Raw genomic sequence first — 19264 nt, 5'->3', positions numbered from 1 at the left:
GGAGGCATCAGGCGCTCCCACCGGGCTGTGAACTGGAGGCAAAGACCCCGTCAACATTTCCGTGAGGGGCTGTCAGAGCAATGCACCCAGAGCTGCAGAGGCAGCAATTAGGGCATCCCTCCACCTTCAGGACCACCACAGCAGCTCCGGGCTGCTTCCTGTCCTGGAATACCATCTCCAGCGGCTTCTCTGCCCACCCCCAGGGCAGGGCCTGATGCCCAGGCCGGGCCAGGGCCGCCCACTCCTCTCCCTCCTCCCCAGCCCCACCTGGACAGGGCCCAGGACCCGAGATGGCTGAGAAGGTGGAGTATGGAGACACCCAGAAACGTGCAGGGGGCTCAGTGGGGCGAGAGCGAAGGCAGGGTAAGAGCGAAGGAGCCCCCGCAGGTCCTCGGCAGCCAAGCCCGGCCAGGACGGGACTCCTGCCGGGAGGCCCCACGACATCCACATCAGTGGGTGCTCACAGCAGGGGCCTGGCGAGCAGGGCTGAGGGCTTCCTTCTGCCCTCTGCCCATCCCCAGCCTTCCAAGGCTTTCCTGAGTGACAGCTGGGCTGGGTGCGGGCAGGTGTGGAAAATTCCCGGGCACCCCGAGTGGGCAGCACCTCCTACCTGCACACCTGCACACCTTTCTCAGGCAGCATGGGGCCCTGTTGTGGGGAGGGGTGGCTCATTTCACGGGGACAGAGTTGCCGGTCCTGGGCACAGGGAGGTTCCAGCAGCCCACAGGGATGTGCCCTCTGTGCCCAGGGGACACGGCTGAGAGCCCGAGAGCCAGGGACAGAGAGACACACAGACACTCGCACCCAGAGACAGGGACGCGGAAACCAAGGGCAACGACCAGACAGTGACCCCGGGCTTGCTCCTGCACGAAACCAAAACTGAAATGCAAATCAGAAACCTCGAAAGAAATCTCCATTCTGCGCCAGAGACTCCAAGAATGCTTGGAAGGAGGCCACAGGACCTCTGGGCAGGCGGGGCTCGGGGCCTCCAGACAAGGAGGCTGCGCGCGGTGTGGTGTGTGGACGTGCCTACCGCGCCCACCAGGTCCTCCCGGGGCAGCTTCAGCAGCAGGGCAGACAGCCTGCCCCCCGCCCCGCCCAGCATCGCCCCCGCTGAGAGCCACCCCGGCCACCCTTCCTTACCTGTGCCTCCCAGACGGGCTGCTATCCAGGCCTCCCCTTCACCGCCTCTGGCCTCTGGACCTCCCTCTGAGGCACCCTACCCGTGCTGCTCCTACACAGGCCTGAGAGTGCTACTCCGGTTCGAAACCCTCAGGGACTCTGCTCTCCTGTCACTCGACACAGATCCCTCGGCCTGGTACCCAGGGGGCCCCCCCCCACTGGCCTCTGCCCCTCCCACTTGGCTCCCAAGGCCTGGAGTGAGGCCCCCTCCTCCAGGAAGCCTTCCCTGGTTCCCTCATTCCACATGCCACGCCCCCTCTGAGATTGCGTCACAGAACTTCCCTTGATATGTCACAGGGGCCTTGCCCTTGTTTCGAGTCTGTCTCCAGCAAGATGATCCCCAAACACACCAGCTAGCCTGGCAGCTAGCCTCGGGCATGTCTGCTTGCCAGACTGACCTGCTGCCCCGTGTACCCAGAGACCATCCCCGTGGGCAGCGTTGCCCGGCTCTGGGTGTAACAGGTGGCCCCAGCGAGAGCCCGGCTCAGAAACCTTTCTGCAGCTGGAGGTCACCAGCGAGCACACAGGGCCCAGAGACACAAACAGAGAGGCAGCAAGAGGCACAGCGAGTGCCATGGGCAGAACGAGGGCACGCTCGCCAGGTCCATAAGCTTACTCGGGTGATGTGCAATTCTCACCCGCCGACTTCAGGAAGTGGGTTTCAGTTTTCACCAGCAGCTGGTCTTAAGCCGTCTAGTCCTCAACCAGAACTCAGGACAACCTGCAGGACCAGATCCAGCTCTCCCGCCTCCTGCTGCCTCTACACACGGAGCCCGGGGCAGCCCTGGCCAGGCTAGTGTCAGCCTGGTGGCCGCCAGGCATCTCCATGGCACAGGAGGAGGGCTGGCCCACCTGCCCCAAGCCCCCAGGGCACTTTGCTGCACCAAGGTGGTGCCGATTGGGGGCATGTATGATGGGCCAGAGGTCTTTGTGGGCACTGCCAGCCCTTAGGAATCATTCATTCCTGACCCCACTTTTCCTTTGAGGGGGAAGCTGAGGTGCAGAGAGAGGAAGGTACCTGCCCCAGGCCCCCTGAGACCAGATATCCTGCCCCCAAAGGACCTCTTTCTTTGGCAGGGGTGGGCGTTTCCATCTGGGTCTGGCAGGACAAGGACGGGGCCCCTGAGCTGGGTCAGGACTGAGGGGGCCTGGTCAAGGCCATGTCTAACACGGCCATCCACAGGGCCAGATCCTCGGCTCTCCCAGGCCAGCCTGGACCCCTGGGTCAGGCAGTGCAGCCACATCTGAGTGCAAGAGGTAGACCATGTGAGCAACCCCCCGGGGGCCCTCACTCCTGGGACCTGCAGGGGAGGTGCCTGTGGACGGGGAGGGTGGGAGGCTGGAGGGCAGGCAGGTGGGAGTGTGGAGGGCTGTTCCCAGCGCGAGAGCCAAGGCCAGCTGGGGAGAAGAGAGTCGGCAGCTCACGGCCAACGTGGATGTGGAGGCCAGCAGGCGAGGGAGGGGGCGCCTGGGGCTGCGGTGGGGGGGTGGGGAGGCGGGCAGAGTCCTTGACCTGCCCAGACCGGGGGTGGCTGGAGGTGGCTCCTGGCCCTGGGCGGGGGCGGGACAGGATGGAGAAGCACAGCTGCCTGCCCATCCTCCCTGCGGCCACCCCAACACTCAGTGCCCACCACTACCTTCTCCCCTAGCTGGGGGCCACTGGCCTGGGGGGAGCAGGGAAGGACCTGGGTGACGGGGAGGGATGTGCATGGGGGAGGGGAGCGTGACTTGGAGAGTGGGAGGGAGCAAGAGGGAGGGGGTGGCCCAGGGGATGCTGGGCTCTGCCCCCTCTTCTCACCCCACGCCCAAACCCCTGGCCTACTGCACCCACCACCGTTATAAACCAACGATGGCTCTCACGCAGCAGCCAGCCCATCTGCTGGGTGACGGCTCCGTTCGTTCGTTCATTCATTCATTCATTCATTCACCTTTTTGTTCTTTCATTCCTGCAACCACTGACACACACTCTCTGTGAGTCCCCAGGGTGCCCGGCGGGTGGCTAGGAATTCAGTGGGCCCCCATCCCAAGAGCCCTACCCTGGAGGCCTCGACCAACTCGCCAGTTTAAGAAAACTGTCACAGCTGACACTAGGAGCTTCCTGGCACAGCAGGAGGGGTCCTCGGATGGGAGGGACTGAGCAGAGGGCTGAGCGGCGGTGAGGCAGGAAAGGGATTCAGGGGTCGGATCACAGAGGGTCTTAGAGACGAAAGTGATGAGGTGTTCTCGGGTTGGTCCAGAAGGTCATTAGGACAGATGGCTGGGGGCAGGGCGAGGAGAGGGGGAGATGGGCGGCTGTGGGAAGCAGGCGGTCTGGCTGCAGGCCTTCCTCAGCGGGGCCGGGACACCCCGGCGGCGCAGAGGGGCAGGGCCGCAGAGGTGGAGAGAAGTGCGGGGACCGGACACCGAGGAGCGGGCCTGGGCTCCGGGGGCAGGTGCTCGCTCAGGCTGGAGAGCTGCGGAGCTCTGATGGCCACTTCTCACGCTGCTGACCTTGAGGTTCAGGCAGAACCATCCAGCTGGCCTCGGGAGGTCCCAGGTGCTCCCGGCCAGGAGCGGGGCCCGGGCACCGCGAGCGGGGTGGGCCCTGGTGGACCTCGAGTCTCTGGGGCGGGCGACCATGCTCAGAGAGGAGGGGGCCCGAACTGGGCCAAGGGATGCCCGGCTGCTGCCCAAGTGCACCCCTCGTGTCTGGCTTGAAAGAAAGCAGAACCCGAAGCCCCTCATGCAGGGCCTGCTCGGTCCAGCACCCTGTGCCGGCACACGCTGAGGGCTGCCTGTCCCCAGTCCACGGGGCTGCCCAGCCCAGAGGGAGGGCAGAGGCTCTGGGCTCCGGCGTGAGTCCTGGCGCAGAACCCTGGGAGGGGCCGAGCAGGACTTCGTGCCCCCCTCGCCCACTCCCCACCCAAGGGGTGTCCTTCCTGGCCCCAAGCCTTCCTCATCCAGCAAGACTCAGGAGAGACCGTGCCCTGGGCAGCCCTGCGTTCCCCGGGCCCCAGTCCGCAGGGTTGGAGCAGCAGGGCACTGGGAATAGCCAGCCAGCCCACCCTGCACGGCCACCCCACCCCCAGCTCTCCCCAGCGACAGGGCCTGCAGGCGCCCTGGTGGCTCAGCTCAGGGAGCTGCTGCCCCCAAGGCGAGACGGCAGAGAGGGGCCCTCGCTTTCTCCAGGCCAAAGAAGGAGACTCCCAGTGCCCCATGCCGGGCACGGCAGGAGCCCCCAAGGTTGGGCCCCACCAGGCCCGGGCTAGGCCTCCTGTAGCAGCGGGCCTGACCCCCAAAGACTCCAGAAACCCAGGCTCCCCTGTCAAATCACAGCAGCGCCAGTGCAGGGTCACCTCCCACACAAGCCCCATCGGTGAGCGGCTGTTCCCAGCGCTGCCCTGCCCAGGCTCCATGCACCAGGAGGTTCTGCCACCCAGGGACCCCTGTCGGGGCCTGGGCCCCTTCCCCAGTCCCTGCAGAGCGCCCCCCCGCCCCGCCACCCCTAACATCCCCCACTTTACAAACCCAAAGCAGCTTCTGCTAAGCTCGCTGCTGGCCCAGCTGGCTTCCTCTGGCCAGGCTGGCTGGGTAGGGCGGTTGGAGGCCCAGCCTCCAGCACTGGTCAGCTCAGAGGAGTCCCAGGTCCAGTGCATTGGGCCCCCTGCTCCCCTGGCCCAGGCCCAGGTTTCCTCCTGCGGGAAGCAGCACGCAGGCCCCCAGCTGCAGCTTCGCTGTCCACTGGCCCCACCCATCCTAAGGACCAGCCCCCAGCTCCATCCCCTGCTTCTAGCTGCAGCAGCCCCTTCCCTGCACCCTGATGTGGAGCCCAGCGGTCCGTCACCCCTCCCCAGGCTGCCCTGGGCTGCCTGCTCCCCTGCAGACGGGCAGGATGGTCTGGGGCCTCCTGCCGTCTGCCATCGAAGCCAGGTCTCTGTCCCAGGGCCCAGCCCAGCTCTAACGCACGCCGGATAGTTAGGAGCTGCAAGCCCCCCACTTCTCAGAAGAAATCTCCCCTGTGCAGCAGGCCCTGGGCACGCGGGAACCCCCCACGCCACCCCGTGTGCGGAGGCTCGGGCATCCCTGTGCGCCCAGGCCCAGGGTAGGTGCTCGAGGACAAAAACAACTCGCGGCTTCATCCACACAACCTGCCCAGGATTCATGATGACAAGGAACATCAGTGCATGTGGCACCAGGGACAGGGGCCCGCTGGATCCCAGAGAGGGGACAGGACCAGAAAGGTTCTGTCCCCCGTCCCCTTGGCTAGGAAACCCCGCAGTCAAGCGCTTCTCTGCTTGCTTGGGTGGGGTGTTTCCTGGAAGAAAGACCCTCACCACACTCTCCAAGACTGGAGAGTCAAATTGGCCAGCTGACCCTTTGGGCTGCCTGTTAGAACTGTGCATAAACTGAGAGTTAATAGGCCATGAGAGAGCACCCGAGGGAAGCAGATGAGCTCACAGTACTTGCACTTAGTAACTTGTACTTTATCTACTCAGAGGCAGGGTTTGGTTTTGCTTTTCCGAACCAGACGGCATTCTGTATTCGTGAGGATTAGGACCCTCTGCGCAAGGGGAGCGCGTCCCTGCCCAGAGGCCCCCAGGGGCGTCCAGAGAGTGAAGGAGCCCAAAGCTGCTGTCGTCCAGGCAGCCGTGATCGCTTTTTCCCAGGCGCAGATTGCCCTGAAGCTGAGTCCACGTGTCCTGCCTCCTCCGGAAAGGCCTCTGACCTCTCAGCAGGTGGGGCTGATTCTGGAAGAGCAGCGGGGGCGGCCGGCTCGAGTGCCCCAGACACCAAGGCTGCCCAGGAAGATGAAGGCGGGAGCTTCAGAGAGCTTCGGTGAACATCAAATGCCAAGGCTGCCACGCTTCCCAGGACACAGCCAGAGGCACAGAGCACGGCGCGAGCACACGTCTTCCCCACCACGTGGTTCACGGCAGCCGGCGCTGCTGATGCTCCTGGATGCTCGGCAGTGCCCAAGGGCCGCGGCCACCAGTGAGGAGGCCATTAAAATGCAGGCTCCAGAAGAAGACGCCAAGGTTAGAGGGGGGCCGAGCAGGTCTAAGCCCCCAGGGCCAGGCTTGTGGGCTTGTGGAGGGAGTGGGGGCGGGGACAGAGAGACGCAGCTGGTAACCTGGAGCAGTTAGAAACCCACGCACACAAGGGCTCAAGGAAGGTGCTGTGTTCTGTACTTTCCAAAGCATCTCCTCGGAGCAAGTCCTGCTTCCACAGCCAGGAAGAAAGAAATACAGGCAAGGCCAACATAGAGCCGACTGAAGCCCCAGGGAAAGCAGCGGATCCGAACACACTGTGAAGGCCCCAGAGCTGGCACTCCTGCCGTGGGGACTTACACGAGTCCCCTCCCCTAGCCTCACGGCCCAGAGGCTACAGCCGCCCAGCTGCTCCAGCCTCAGGCCAATAAGGACTCAGTCAGACTCAGACACACGGTCCAGCGCCCCAGCGCTGTAAGACCCAGTGTGGTGAGGGGCCAGACCCAGGCCCCGGGCACCTCCCACGTCACCCCCAAATCCATAGCCTCAGGGCAGCTCATTTGCATTCTCCCATCCTTCGGCCTGTTGAATGGGATTAAGTAGCTCTAAATGAACCCGGTTACCAGGGACGCAGGAGAACGGGGTGAGAAGACGGCACAGTGGGGGTGTGGCCGTCCTGCTGCCCCAGCCGTGCACCTGGACCCCACACTGTCCACCCAGTCCCCACACTGTCCACCCACCCAGGCCCAGCGGGAGCTGGCTTCTCTCCAGAGTGCACACGCTCTGCTCTGGGCCAAGGGCCCAAGGCCGAGATGAGAGCCACAGCGCCACGGGAACACCAGCCACACTCACTGCCTAGGCTGGAGCAGGGCTTGCCCCCATCGTGGGCGCCGTGGACGCAAGTGGCCCCAAGTAACGTCACTGGTGCCACCTGCACCCGGCCCCAGAGCCCATGTAGCCAGGGCTCCAGAGCGGCCCCCGGGCCCACGCCTCTTGGGCACCGCTCTGACCCGCGGCCCCCCCACTCCCCGCCCGGTCTGCCGCTTGGGGACAGAGCTGGCTTCAGCGAGGGCAGGCACTGAGGCGCAGAGGAGCCCGGACATGCTTCAGTCCAACGCAAGGAGCAGCCTCCTGGCCACAAGGAGACCAACTGTCCCCAGGCGGCCTCCAGCACACACCGGCCCAAGGGCCTCCCCTGCCCTCGTGGCTGGGACACCGCCCTTGCTCACAGGGGCTGCCTCAGGAGCCTTCTGGAAGGACTCCAGGGCCAGATCAGGCAGCCCCAGCCCTGCCCTCAGCCCCGCACCCAGGAGAGGACCTAGCCTGACGTCAGCATCAGCAAGCCAGGCATGGGGGGGACAGGGAGCTCGGGGAGGGGGGGCAGCAGGGGAAGGGGTCGGTAGTTTGAGGGTGGAGCCTCCTTTCCTCGACATCATAGCCCCTCCGCACGCCCAGAACTACAGGCTCCATCCGTCCCGCTCCCCAGAGGAGCGGCCCAGTAGCCTCCCTTCCCCGACGCTCCCCTGTTCCAACTATCCCTTCCTCTGGCGTCCATTCCAGACTGAGCTGAAAAGCAGGGCCCCGAACCCAGGCAGGGGACTAAGCGCCTCTGAACAGACACCCCCCCCACCACCCAGGCAGAAGAGACCTGCCCCGTCCCGGTGCGTTTGGGGAATGTAGGAGGAGCAAGTCCCTGCGGCTCGGGGCCCACGGGGGCGGGAGCACGAATGCCCACAGGCGTGCACACGCTCTCGCCATCACCGCGCATTCCTGGGGCCTCGGCCGCCCAGGAAGAGCAGGCCTCCTGTGCGTGAGCACGTGCGCGCGCGCGCACACACACACACACACGCACACACATGCACACACACACCCCACTGAGGTGCAGACCTGTCATCATGCCCACAAGCCTGGTGCTGGCTGGCCACCATGCAGACCCTCACCCGGGACCGTCCCAGAAGAGCTGAGTCAGGGTCCCACGAGCGGCTGTGTCCGCCAAGGAGGTGCCACAAGGAACCCCCTGCCCGCCCCGCCCCGCCCCCCAGCCAGAGGTGGACCTGCCGCTCAGCAGAGGGCCCAGCAAACCAGCCAGAAATTCGCACCCCCCGGGGTCTCCCACTCCAGGTGGGCGAGATCCCAGACCCCTTCTGACCATCCCCAGGCACCCGGCCCAACCACACACCTGAGAAGGAAACACTGCCGAGATGCCAGAGACAGGTCTGTGCCCACCAATGTGCTGGGCTGCCCCCCGGCTCAACCCATCCCCTCTCCCAGGTGCACTGAGCTCCCCCCTCGTCCTGCAGCTTCTGAGTCAGGGCTGGCAGGCCCAGGGCTGGTACGGGGTAGGCACACACTGCGGCGGCCTCAACTCCAACTCAGCCCAACACGCTAGACTCTCGGGGCAGAGAGTAGCCAGGTGCCCTGGGCGGGGAGGGGATAAGCCCCCCACCTCCCGCAGGCCCAGGCCCAGCCTGGTATGGAAGTCTGCCACGCGGTGTGGGCATGGTCTCTCTGGCTGGACGTGGAGCCTGGGCTGCCCGGGGAGGACCAGGGCACCGCCAGGCACCTCCCCTCCCCTCAGGCAGGGCCTCTCGCACCTGGCCAGGCCCACCTGCGCACCTGTGTGATTCCAGAAGTTGGGAGTCGAGATGCAGCAAACAAACGTTGGGTGTTGGACGTGAGAAGCACGGTGAGCCGGGGGCTGCTGGGGGCGGGGGCGCAGCCCCAGGGCAGGCGGGACGTCCCCCTCCCCGATCTGGAGAGTGGAGCGCGTGACCTCACCCAGCTGCACCCCTGAGGTCTGTGCGCTTTCCAGTCTGGATACCATAGTCCCATGGTTTTTAAAGTTGACAGAGAGAGAGCGGGCTCCCCAACCCACACAGCCCGTTTCCAGAGGCCACAAGTGTCCCCGCCAACAGGCCACAGGACACCGAGGCCTGGAGACCGGCTGAGGCCCCGAGCCAGCACAGGGCTCGCACAGGTCTGACCAGGCCGGGCGGAGCCGCAGGGGGAGCTGGCAGCCTCCAAGCTGCCTTCCCAATAAGTCTGCTTGTGCCTCTCCCCTTGTGCCGGGAGACTCCCACTCCTGGCAGGCCGTGGCGGCCCCCCATCCTGGAGGAGCAGGCGGGGCCCCCTGTACCCCAGGTGGGACCAGGACGTCACGCCCGCTGGGGAACTGAGCCCAGAAGGGCATTGCCGCCTACCCGGCGGCCTCACTCACCCACAGGCAGAATGTTCGTTCTCAGGAAAGGCCGTCTGCACTCCAGATCGGGGCCTGGGTCCTCGGGCGAGGGCACCATCGTGGAGGGACCGAGGGCTCTCGGCACTGGGGCGGCAGGTGAGAGGTGGGACTGGCCTGCATTACCAGCTGGGGCCGGCCATCCGAGGGAGGCAGGGAGAGGCTGCTCTGAGGTCCCTCTGCCCCGAGGGCCCCAGCGTCCCCTGCCGGGATGGAGGCTGGGTCTCCGCTCATCACTCCTAGAGAGGCAGGGGCAGCGGGGCTGGTGAGTGAGGCCTGTCCAGCATCCAGGTTAGTGCTGGGCCGGAGTGCAAGAGGAGGCTGTACTGCAGCCCAGCTCCACTATCCACCCCGTCCCCCGACAAGCAGCCCTTCAAGGTGGGGTGCCGGGCAGCCTGGCAGGGAGTCTGGCAGGAGGGCGACCCCACCCGGGACCCTGAGGCTTGGGGGGAGGAGCCGGTGCAGCCAGAGGGCGGGGGAGCTTATCAATGGCTGCATCACCGAAGTGTTGACTGTTTCTCTGTGCCGGGACTGGTTCCATAGCTTGATAAATTTCAAAGGCAACACAGGAGTCACTTTGCAGAGAACGGCAGCCCCCCTCTGCTGTGACGGTGCTGGATGCACTGGCCAGCCCTGGGCCACCCTGGGGCCCCACGGACCACAGGAGGAGCCCAAGGCTCAGGTGGGTCCCTCAGCCCTTTCTCCAGCCCTCAGGTCCCAGTGCACTGTCACCCCCAGGTCTGCAGTCTCAGGCCCTTCCAGCCACCACTCGGTCTGGGCAGTGGGTGGAGGCCACGCTGGCCTCCCAGGCAGCCATCGGCCCCGGGGCTGTCTGGCTGGGCTCCCACCACCCCCCAGTGGGCCCAGGCCCCATCCGGCCTCCACGTGGCCTCCACAGAGGCTCAGTCCCACCCTGGCCTCTGCGCAGGACCCCCTGCTGCACCTTTGCAGCTCCTCCCCCACCAACGCCCTCCTCGCTCCCCCAGGCCAGCTCCTTCCAGAGACTTCCTCTGTGCCCACTCCCTCCTCTGGGCCTCCTCCCTGGGCCCAGCATGGGGGGCCTTGGCCGCTGGGCTCTGGAGCACGTCTGACGTGCCCAGGATGGAGCTTCTGCGGCCCGGCCCTCGGGTGCACGTCGGGACACCGGAGCCACACTCTGCCCAGGTGGGAAAAACCGCGGGGGTGGGGGCAACACCCCTCCCCAAGGGCCCCTCAGAGCCGCCCTACCTCGTGGCCCTTCTCCAGCCACCCGGGAAGGAGGGCGCCGTGGCGGTCTGCCCTTCCTCCACCCTGGCAGGCTTCAGCCTCCAAGCCCTCCACCTGGCCCAGCCCCCCAAGACCAGCAGCAGACGCGGAACCGGCTACCCACCAGGGCCCGACAGCCGGGGCCCCGTCCCAGCCTTGCCCATCCCCCTCCCTGCTCCCCCAGGAGTTCCCTGGGGTCCTGCACGTCCCACGGGCACAGAGGCAATGCCACGCATCCCCCGCTTGCCCACCCAAGCCCGGCTGGGCCCGCACAGCCCTCCACAGGCCCACTCCCCTCCTGGGCGCCCCCTGGCCGCCGCCCGGTTCCCGGGCTCACCTGCGGTGGCTCCCCCGAGGTGGCTGGACCACCACGGCCCCTTGGTTACACAGCCCAAGAGGCCGGCGCCAGCTCTGGCCGCTGAGCCAGCTACTGCCAGGCTTCCAAGCAGGCCGCATGCTTCCTGCAGCAGCGGGAGCCCAGGAGCTGTGCCCGGACATGTTTGCCAGAGCGGGGCCGGGCGCGGGGCTCGGGCTGGGCTGGCACAGTCGGGCCTAAGTAGGCCACAGCGCCCACCAGGAGCAGAGGCGAGGCCACGGAGGGCCATGAGGGCAGCGGTTGGCGAGCTGAGGCCCCGGCAGCACCGGCGCCCGTGAGCCCCGCGCCGCCCGGCCCCCCCCCCAGCCACGCCGGGGCCCCTGACGGCACTCCTCACTTCCAGCCACGCTGGCCCCGTGGGGAGGGGCTGAGGGTCAGAGGGGCTGCCCGGCCGTCCCCAGCTCGGCCCCTCCTCCTCTCACAGGCTGACCCCCGGGCTAAGGAGGGGCACCGCCCCTCTCAGGCCTCCAGCCTCTGCTCAGACCCTGGCCCAGATGCCAGTGTCAGGCCCGGGAACTGGCTACTGCCCACGGGTGAGCAGTCACGGTGACATCACTCAGAGCCAGGCCGGGTCGGCGGGGGACAGGGCCGAAAGGTTCACGGGACTCCTGCCCCTCAGAGGCCGACCGTTTAATCAGGGCCCTCGGCACAGGCCCGGATAGGCCGGAGGGTGGCCCAGCCGAGCCCAGCGCCCAGGGGGCTCCGCCCACAGCCAGACGGGCAGGCCTGCCTCCATAGAATGGCCAGTGCCCAGCCTCGAGGCCCCGGGATGGAGTGGCTGCCATCGAGCAGTTCCTGGTGAGTCCACAGCGCCCACCCGCCCTGCCGTCGCCCGCTGCGGGGGCCTAGGTGTCCCTCAGGCCCGGCCTCCCGGCCTGGACACTGGCTACAGCTTCCAGCCCAACCCTGCGGTGCCCCCTCACCATGTTCCACAGAGCAGCGGGCTCGCAGTGAGAGTGCCACGGGGCCACCGCGAGCCCCCCTCCGGCCACCCTCTCCCTGTTGCCTCCCGCCTTCTGTGTCAGCGCCCTGGACGTGGGGCTGCCACATCCTCCACTGGCAGCGCTGGCATGAGAAGAATCCCAGCCCCCCAACCCCAGCCCAGCGGGTGTGGCTGCACCGGGCCTGGCCTCTAACATCCAGCCTCTCTAGATCCTCTGCCCAGGTGCCCCCTGGTGTCCACCCCGGGCTGGACACCTGGCCCGAGGCCCCCGAGGGCTGACACAGCACGGAATCAAAAGGCTGGCCCGTCTGCTGCCCAGGGCCCCCACCCCAGCCTTGCCCATCCCCCTCCCCGCTCCCCCAAAGCTGCCTGCGGAGTCTCCTCCCCAGGTGGGACCCTCACTGCCCAAAGCCTCCCCCGAAGCCCCCTACCACACAGAGCCTGCTTATTCCCGCATCCCTGCCACCCCAGCACAGCCTCCAGGCTGAGAGTGGGGTCCAAGGTGGAGGAGCCCTGATGACGGGGCAACAGGTCAGGGCTCCCCCGTGGCCTGCGAGTCTGGAGCTGGACCCTCTACCAGGAGCCACCTGCTGCCAGAGCCTCCCCTAGGAGGTCCAGGTGCCACACCCTGGACCTAGCAGATGAGGACGCAGAGGATGGAGGCTGGACCCCGACAAGCCCGGCCTCCCCCCTCGAGTGGGTCAAGCCAGCCAGAGCTCAGCACAGAGGCTGTCACCCAGGGCCCGCCAGGCCGCACATGGCAGCAGCCCTGACCGCGAGGCCGGGCGGGAGTGACTGGGTGACGCAGCCACACGTCTGGGTCCGGGGGCTTCGTGGAGCAGGACCCTTGCCCGGGGACAGGAGGGAAGGGCTTTGGTTGAGGGCAAGTCCTGGGTGAGAGCAGGGATCACTCAGCCAGGGCACATGTATGCAGCCTGGGACCCAGCCGCTCTGCTCCAGGCCCCAAGGGATTGGGGGGGGCGGATATCCAGGGCGGCCCTGTCAGGTCGGGGAGCTGGAGGCCCCAGGGTTGGGGACACACACTTGGAACAACACAGCACTAGAAGGAGGAAGAAAGAGTGTCTCGCGGGAGAGAGACGCGTCTTGAGAGCACAGTGCCGAGCAAAGAAAGCAGAGATCAGAAGGGGGCAGACGACCAAGACCACACCACAGAGCACTGCTTCCCGAGGTATGGCCCATGGAACCCCAGGGGTCCCCAAAAGCTTTGGGGGTCCACGAGTTCTGAACTATTTTCATGATTCCACTCTCCTTCCCCGTGCTGACGTTTGCACAACAGTGGGTAACACTCTGCACAGATCAAGGCGGAGGGACCACAGCCGCATCACCTCCTGCGTCACTGCGCGCTCAGGATTGAACAAAGAAAACGCCGTGTCCCCGAGCCCGCCCTCGACAGAGCAGTAAGAGTGACAAATTTGATTAAACCCCACCTCTGGGTTCGAATCTTTCTAGTATCGTGTTCGAGACCGCGGGGAAGGGCTCCCGAGGACACACAGAGCTGCCGCCCCCGAACTGGTCGCGGACACAGCCCACAGACACCATTTTTTACCCGAAAGAACAGCTGGCAAACTGGCTATGCCGTATGGGTGTGCAGACATCCGGCAGAAGTTTCCTCAAAAACAAGTGAAGTAAGCACGCCACTTCAAAAGAAAATAAATAAAATGACCGGATCTGTCTCCAACGGTCAAAGCCACAGCTTAAGGGAACGTCGGCATTTGGAAGAACTTGAATCCACCACTGTGAGTCTGACAGCTTCCGAGCAGTGAAGGCTTTTTCTCATGAGAGCGGTGGTGTTCATGTGCTCTAAGGAAACGTGTCAACATTTGGAAAATCCACCGAACTCAGCACACCAGTATTTCCCAGATGACCGAGACAGGATAATCCAAAATCACTCACAGGTGAAGATCCTGTCCAAGCGAAAACCAGACCAGTGGGTGTTAGTGTAACAGAGCCCCTGATGGCGTTGCTAGGGATGCAACTCTCACATCTCAGCTCCCTTCAAGAAGCCCTCGTTGGTTCAGCTTTGGCGGAGCACCGTTACCTGAGTCGGCACATTTCCCCGTAGTCTTCACCACAACGCGCTGGGACAGATGGAACGCCGTGTTCTCTACCCAAACACGACAGAGATTTGCAACAATGTAAAAAAATGTCACTCTTCTCACTGAATTTTTTGTTTGGAAAAAACCAGTTATAAACTGTTATTTCTCTTAATGTGTAATTAGTTGATTGTTAGTTGATTGTTATTTTTAGTAAGGCCTCATCCGTAACTTTTTTTTAATGATCACTTTTACGTTCTACTGTGGTGATCTACCTGTCTACCTGTCAGGTAGATCATATGATCTACCTGTCAGGTGATCATAACCAGGGGTGTGCTGGGCGAGACTGACCAACCACCTCTCGGGGGAGGAAAGCCCTGAGGATGGTGTTTGCTGATGCCCGTGGTGGAAGCACACCCACCGCAGCCAATTGCAAGCTATGCCCGTGAGATTACTGAGCGTGGAGTTGGGAAGAAATGGGCGACATTCCATCCCCTGGGATTTCCAGTCCTCAGATGGAACAGACGCAAACCCTATCTAGACAAGAACATGGATAATATAGTAAGATGTGAATAATTAGGAAGTGCTAAGTTCTGAGTGTTGATTGCCTGTGCTTTTATATAACTTATATGGTTTACATAAAATTTGATTTTAATAATGGCTATGTTTAACAACCAGCTCCCAGAATTACTGGAGATCTCACAGCCGGCTCTCGCCAGCTCTCTCTCCACTGGACACAAAGCTCTTCGGGGTCCCCAACAATTGTTCAGAGTGGAAAGGGGTCCAGAGACCAAAACCTTTGCACCGCTAACATTGATATAGATCAAAAATAATTGCAACACAAAATGTGGAAGCAACCTGAGTGTCCATCATGTCCATAACAGATGAACAGATAAAAATTACTCAGCCATAACAAAGAATGAAGTAATGCCATTTGCAGCAACATGGACGGACATAGAGATTGTCATACTGAGTGAAGTAAGTCAGAGAGAGAAAGACAAATACTCTATGATATCACTTGTATGTGGAATCTAACAAAATACAACAAACTGGTGAATATAAGAAAAAAGAAGCAGACACACAGATATAGAGAACAAACTGGCGGTTACCAGTGGGGGGAGAGGTAATGTGGGGATGGGGGATTGGGAGGTACAAACTATTGGGGGTAAGATTGACTACAAGGATATAGTGCACAACACGGGGAGTAGAGTCAGTATCTTGTAATGACTGTAAATGGAGTACAACCTTTAAAATTGTATTAAAAAACTTTTACGGTAAGTGCAACAAAACACAGTATGCATTCTGAAAAGTAACTAAAACAAAAGGTGCGCACTGAGCACCCATCAGAGCGCATCCCAAGAGGGGGCGGGATGGGGTGAACACGATCAGTCAACCACGCACAGTCGGTCACGAGCAGGGCCGGGATGAGAAGAGGAGGGTCCCCAGAGCCCTCTGTGCCCGAGGCCTGCAGAAGAGATTGCTGTAGAAGTGGGCGTCTCCAGGTCAGAGCTCGGTTTGAAGCCTGCCTCTTCGTAGCCAAGAAATTCTCCCTGAGCTCTGGTTTCCTGGCCCATAGAGCAGGTGCAGAGAGCCCTTCCCCAACAGGAGACGGCAGGAGCCAGCCTGGCAGGTGGGCACAGACCCTTCCGTGTCTTCACGCTCTGGGACCCTTGCCCTTGGGGGCGCTTTCCCCACCCCTGCGCCAGGAGCACACCCCACAGGAGCCGGGCTGCAATCACTGGGGTCCACCCCATGAACAGAGATGGGCCCTGGGAGCCCCTCCCCGATCCTCCCGGCAGCTCCAGCCCCTCTGTCCTGCCTCAGCCCCACCCTCTCCATGAGAGCATCACTGCCAACCTCCGTGCTCCGCGAGAATCTGCAAAGTGTGGCGAGGTCAGTCTCCACGTCACAGTGTGGGAGGGTGCTAAATGGGTCAAACTGCCCCCCGGGGCCAGAGGAAGGGCCCCAAAAGGGACAGCAGAGGTCCTGCCTGGACCACCTCCATCAGAAGCCAGCTCCCCGTGGCCCCGAATGGAATCCTGAGTCTTTGGGCGGGGTGGTGTCTGTTGAGTGCAAGAGGTAAGTCAAGGCTTGGGGTAGGCGGCCAGGAGGAGGGAGGCACAGGGCATGTCCCTGCGTCCCTGCGTCCTTAACCCAAGGACACAGAGCTCCTGACCAGAGCCCCAGGGGCAGCTGGAGGGGCCCTGCACCCACCCTCACCCCACAGTAGTACCCAGACTGGCAGGGAGGAAGGTCTCGCTCACCACAGAGGTCCAGTGTCGGGGAGGGTCCGAAGGGGCTTAGAGGAGAGCCATCTGCGGGGGGGGCGCCTCAGGCAGAAGGGGCAGCAAGTGCAAAGGCCCTGCAGCCGGAAGGGCCCGTCTGGCCCCTGGGGCCCAGGGCTGGCTTGGAGTCCCCAGTCCCAGTCCAGCTTCCTCAGACAGAAGCCCCCTCCCTCCCCCAAGGGAGCTGAGGGAAGCATTTCTGGGCTCCTCCCGGCTCTGCCATCTCCACGGCCAGGCCCCCGACCCCGTTCCTCCCCCACCGTCCTCACGCCCCCAGGGGAGGCCAGCTGTGACCCCACGCCCCACTGCCGGGTGGGCATCAGCCCCTCCCTCTGCCGGCCTCCAGCCGTGTCCACCGCTCTCATGCAGAGGCCGGTACCTGCTCGCCCCTCCGTTTTCCCCTGGACGTCTGTTGTCTCTTGAAATTCAGCGGGAAACTCATGGCCGGGCAGAGAGGACAGACCCCCGGAACAGCCCCGAGCTGGGGTGGCCGCTGCAGATGCCTTCTCGGAGGAAGGCGAGGACCCCCCCTGGGGGCCTGGCACGGGGGCTGCTGGGACCCCCAACAGGAGCGGATCCCATGGTGGGGAGAGTGGAGGGGGACCCACAGGGAGCATCCCCTCTGAGAAGTTTTGTGTCTGGAGGGGCAGCGGTGGCGGGGGGCGGGGAGGGGGACTGGTGTTTGGATGAAGGAGGAGCACAGGGGATGCTGAGGTCATACTTGGCACCCGGTGAGGGTACCGGCCAGAGCTGCCACACCCAGGGGGAGAAAACTAAAGATGCGCCCTGGGGCCCCCACTCAGCTCTGGCCTCTGGGGACGGGGCAGGGGGCGGGCGGGGGATCCGGAGCCTCCTGCTGGGGACCCCGACCCCTGGCCTCCAACAGACCGGGAGCCACTGTCTCCACACAGCGCCTTGCGGGAGAAGCCCCAGGCCACGCCGGGCCACGCCGTGCCACACGCTGGGTCACGCCAAGCCACGCTGGGCCACACGAGCCAGGCTCCTGCGCTTCTGCCTCGGGGAGCCCCCGTGCCGCATGCTTGCAGCCCCCAGGCCCTGGTTGCTTCCCGACTCTCACGTCTGAAGTGAGGAGGCTGTGGGCTTTCAATAGCATCGGCTCTTCTTCTTTGAAAGTAAACACCCCGAGGTGGCAGAGGGGCCGTGAGAGCCACTGGCCGTTGGCAGCTACCAGTTGTAAATCAGGACAAACCCCCCAAAACCAAAGTCAGAACCACGTGGACGCAGAGGTGGAAGCCAGCGCACGGTGGTTCCTTCCAGCCCTGGCCGGCAGGGCGCCGGCAAGGCAGGCCGTGGCCTCGGGTTCCCGGCGAGCACTGTGGCCTGTCCACTCGCTCTGGCCTCGGAGCTCGGTCCACACAGACACCCTGAGCGCTGCCGCACGCCAGGCGCCCGCTGGGAACAGACAAGGGAGCCAGACAGGAGACGCCCTCGGGGACTCTCGTCACCGTCACCCGAGTCCACAGACCAAGCACTGCTGCTGCTGAGATGCTTGCAAACCTCTGAGGTCCTACCACCCATGGCCCCCACGCCACCTCCTAGCAAACCCCGAGCAGCTCAGCCCCCGGGGCCCACCCGTGAGAGGAGCCACAGCGAGCCTCGGGCTGGCCCACGCCGTCCACGCCACACACGCGTGGGTCCCGGGGGCTCCCCGGCCCAGGATGTAAGACTCTCTATCCTCCATTTGGCAGGTGAGGACCAGCACAGAGGTGGCAGCCCCCGTGGCCACCCCCATTAGGAGGATGCCGGCATGGGGACAGTGACATGGGGGGAGGGCGTCTCCAGGGAGCGTCCAGCACAGCCCCCTCCACGAAGAGCCCTCAAGCAGGCCTGACCTCCCTGTGCTCGTCCACATGCGGAGCCCCGAATGGATGCCCTTCCTTGGGCTGGAGTGAGGCGAGCGTGTGGGTGACCTGCGCCAGCCACTCTCAACACCCCTGCACAGCCAGCGGCCTCTCTCAGGCCGCCCTGGCTTTGCCTGGTGCCCATAAATCCTCACTCTTCTGGGTGCCCCACCCCACAGGGTCCTGGCTTCGCCCCCCTCCCTCCAGCCCCAGGGGAGGCGGGGAGGATGGCCTCTGGTCTGGACGGAGCCCTCCCTCTCCTGTCAGTGCAAAGCCTCCTCCTCCAGGAAGTCCTCCCAGATCACCTCTTCCTTGGGCCCTTAGTGTCCAGGCCTTAGTTACCAACCAGCTCAGCCCCAGATGATGATTGCACTCACGCCACCCCCACCCACCCTGGCATCAGGCAAAGACGCTGGGATCCAGACGTGGGACCAGACAGACCTAGGATTCACCCTGCACCTGCTGTGGACCAGGCAGGGCCTCTCCGAGCTCTGACTCTTAGCTCTGCCACATGGATGGTGGCCCTTCCCTCCTTGGCCCCTCAGGCTCCAGATTCCTGTCCCGCCCCCTTGAAGCGCCGACAGTGGCCCACCGCCCCGGAGTCCCAGCACACCGCTGGGCCAGGAATCGTGCCTGCCTGTCCCAGGCCAGCACAGGGACAACAGGTCCTGGCCACCGGCAGAGTCCCTGGCCAGCCCCTGTGTCCTGAAATTGCTTGACATTACTTCCAAGACCAGCCCAAGCCCCAGGCAGCCCCTGTCCTGCCCCACCTAACAAGCCCCTGGCAGGGCACTGCTCTGGGTCCCGCAGCAGGGCCTTCCCACCCCTGCACTGGGTGAGGCCTCTGCCCAAGGGGCTGGTGGGAGTCCCAGCTCGGTTCTGGGGGGCCGCCCACCTATGCCCACGACCCCTCCCACCCCAGGCAGCCCGAGCCCACCCTGTGCCCACTGCACCCCCGCCCCACGCACCTCAGGGCCAGCTCCACAGCTGCCTGCTGGGGTGAGGTGTGTTCCCAGACCTCCCAGCCAGCCACCACTGCCAGCTGGAGGAGCCTGTTCTCCAGGTTTGTCCCGAAGGAGTGCTGCGCCCTAAAGGTCAGTGGGGAGCAGCAGGCT

General features: G+C 64.2%; 1 protein-coding gene and 1 long non-coding RNA gene across 4 annotated transcripts in view; both read right to left on the bottom strand.

The window, feature by feature from the left end:
* The window catches only part of PLCH2 (phospholipase C eta 2), a 65374-nt gene extending 54264 nt beyond the window's left edge, over positions 1-11110 (bottom strand). Inside the window, exons 1-2 of the mRNA XM_067729971.1 lie at positions 10967-11110; positions 9367-9623 (exon numbers count right to left, since the gene is read on the bottom strand). Of these exons, the coding sequence (XP_067586072.1) occupies positions 9367-9623; positions 10967-11085 (376 nt within the window). The 5' untranslated portion in view covers positions 11086-11110. The remainder of the gene's footprint in view (positions 1-9366; positions 9624-10966) is intronic.
* A 3931-nt stretch (positions 11111-15041) lies between these two features.
* Positions 15042-18229, bottom strand: LOC137214128 (uncharacterized). Of its 3 annotated transcripts, none has more exons than XR_010938758.1 (3): positions 16267-18229; positions 15860-16065; positions 15042-15625 (listed from the first exon to the last, which is right to left on the bottom strand). It is a non-coding gene; the product is annotated as an uncharacterized lncRNA (long non-coding RNA). The 3 variants fall into 3 exon arrangements; XR_010938752.1 differs by having other exon boundaries at positions 15044-15482; positions 16267-18226; XR_010938764.1 differs by having other exon boundaries at positions 15045-15467; positions 16267-18225.
* Between the last annotated feature and the right edge of the window lie 1035 nt (positions 18230-19264).

The sequence above is a fragment of the Pseudorca crassidens genome, chromosome 2 (assembly GCF_039906515.1).
Source record: "Pseudorca crassidens isolate mPseCra1 chromosome 2, mPseCra1.hap1, whole genome shotgun sequence".
NCBI lineage: Eukaryota > Metazoa > Chordata > Mammalia > Artiodactyla > Delphinidae > Pseudorca > Pseudorca crassidens.
The sequence above is the reverse complement of the archived record's forward strand: the minus strand, read 5'-3'. Positions and strand labels throughout refer to the sequence as shown.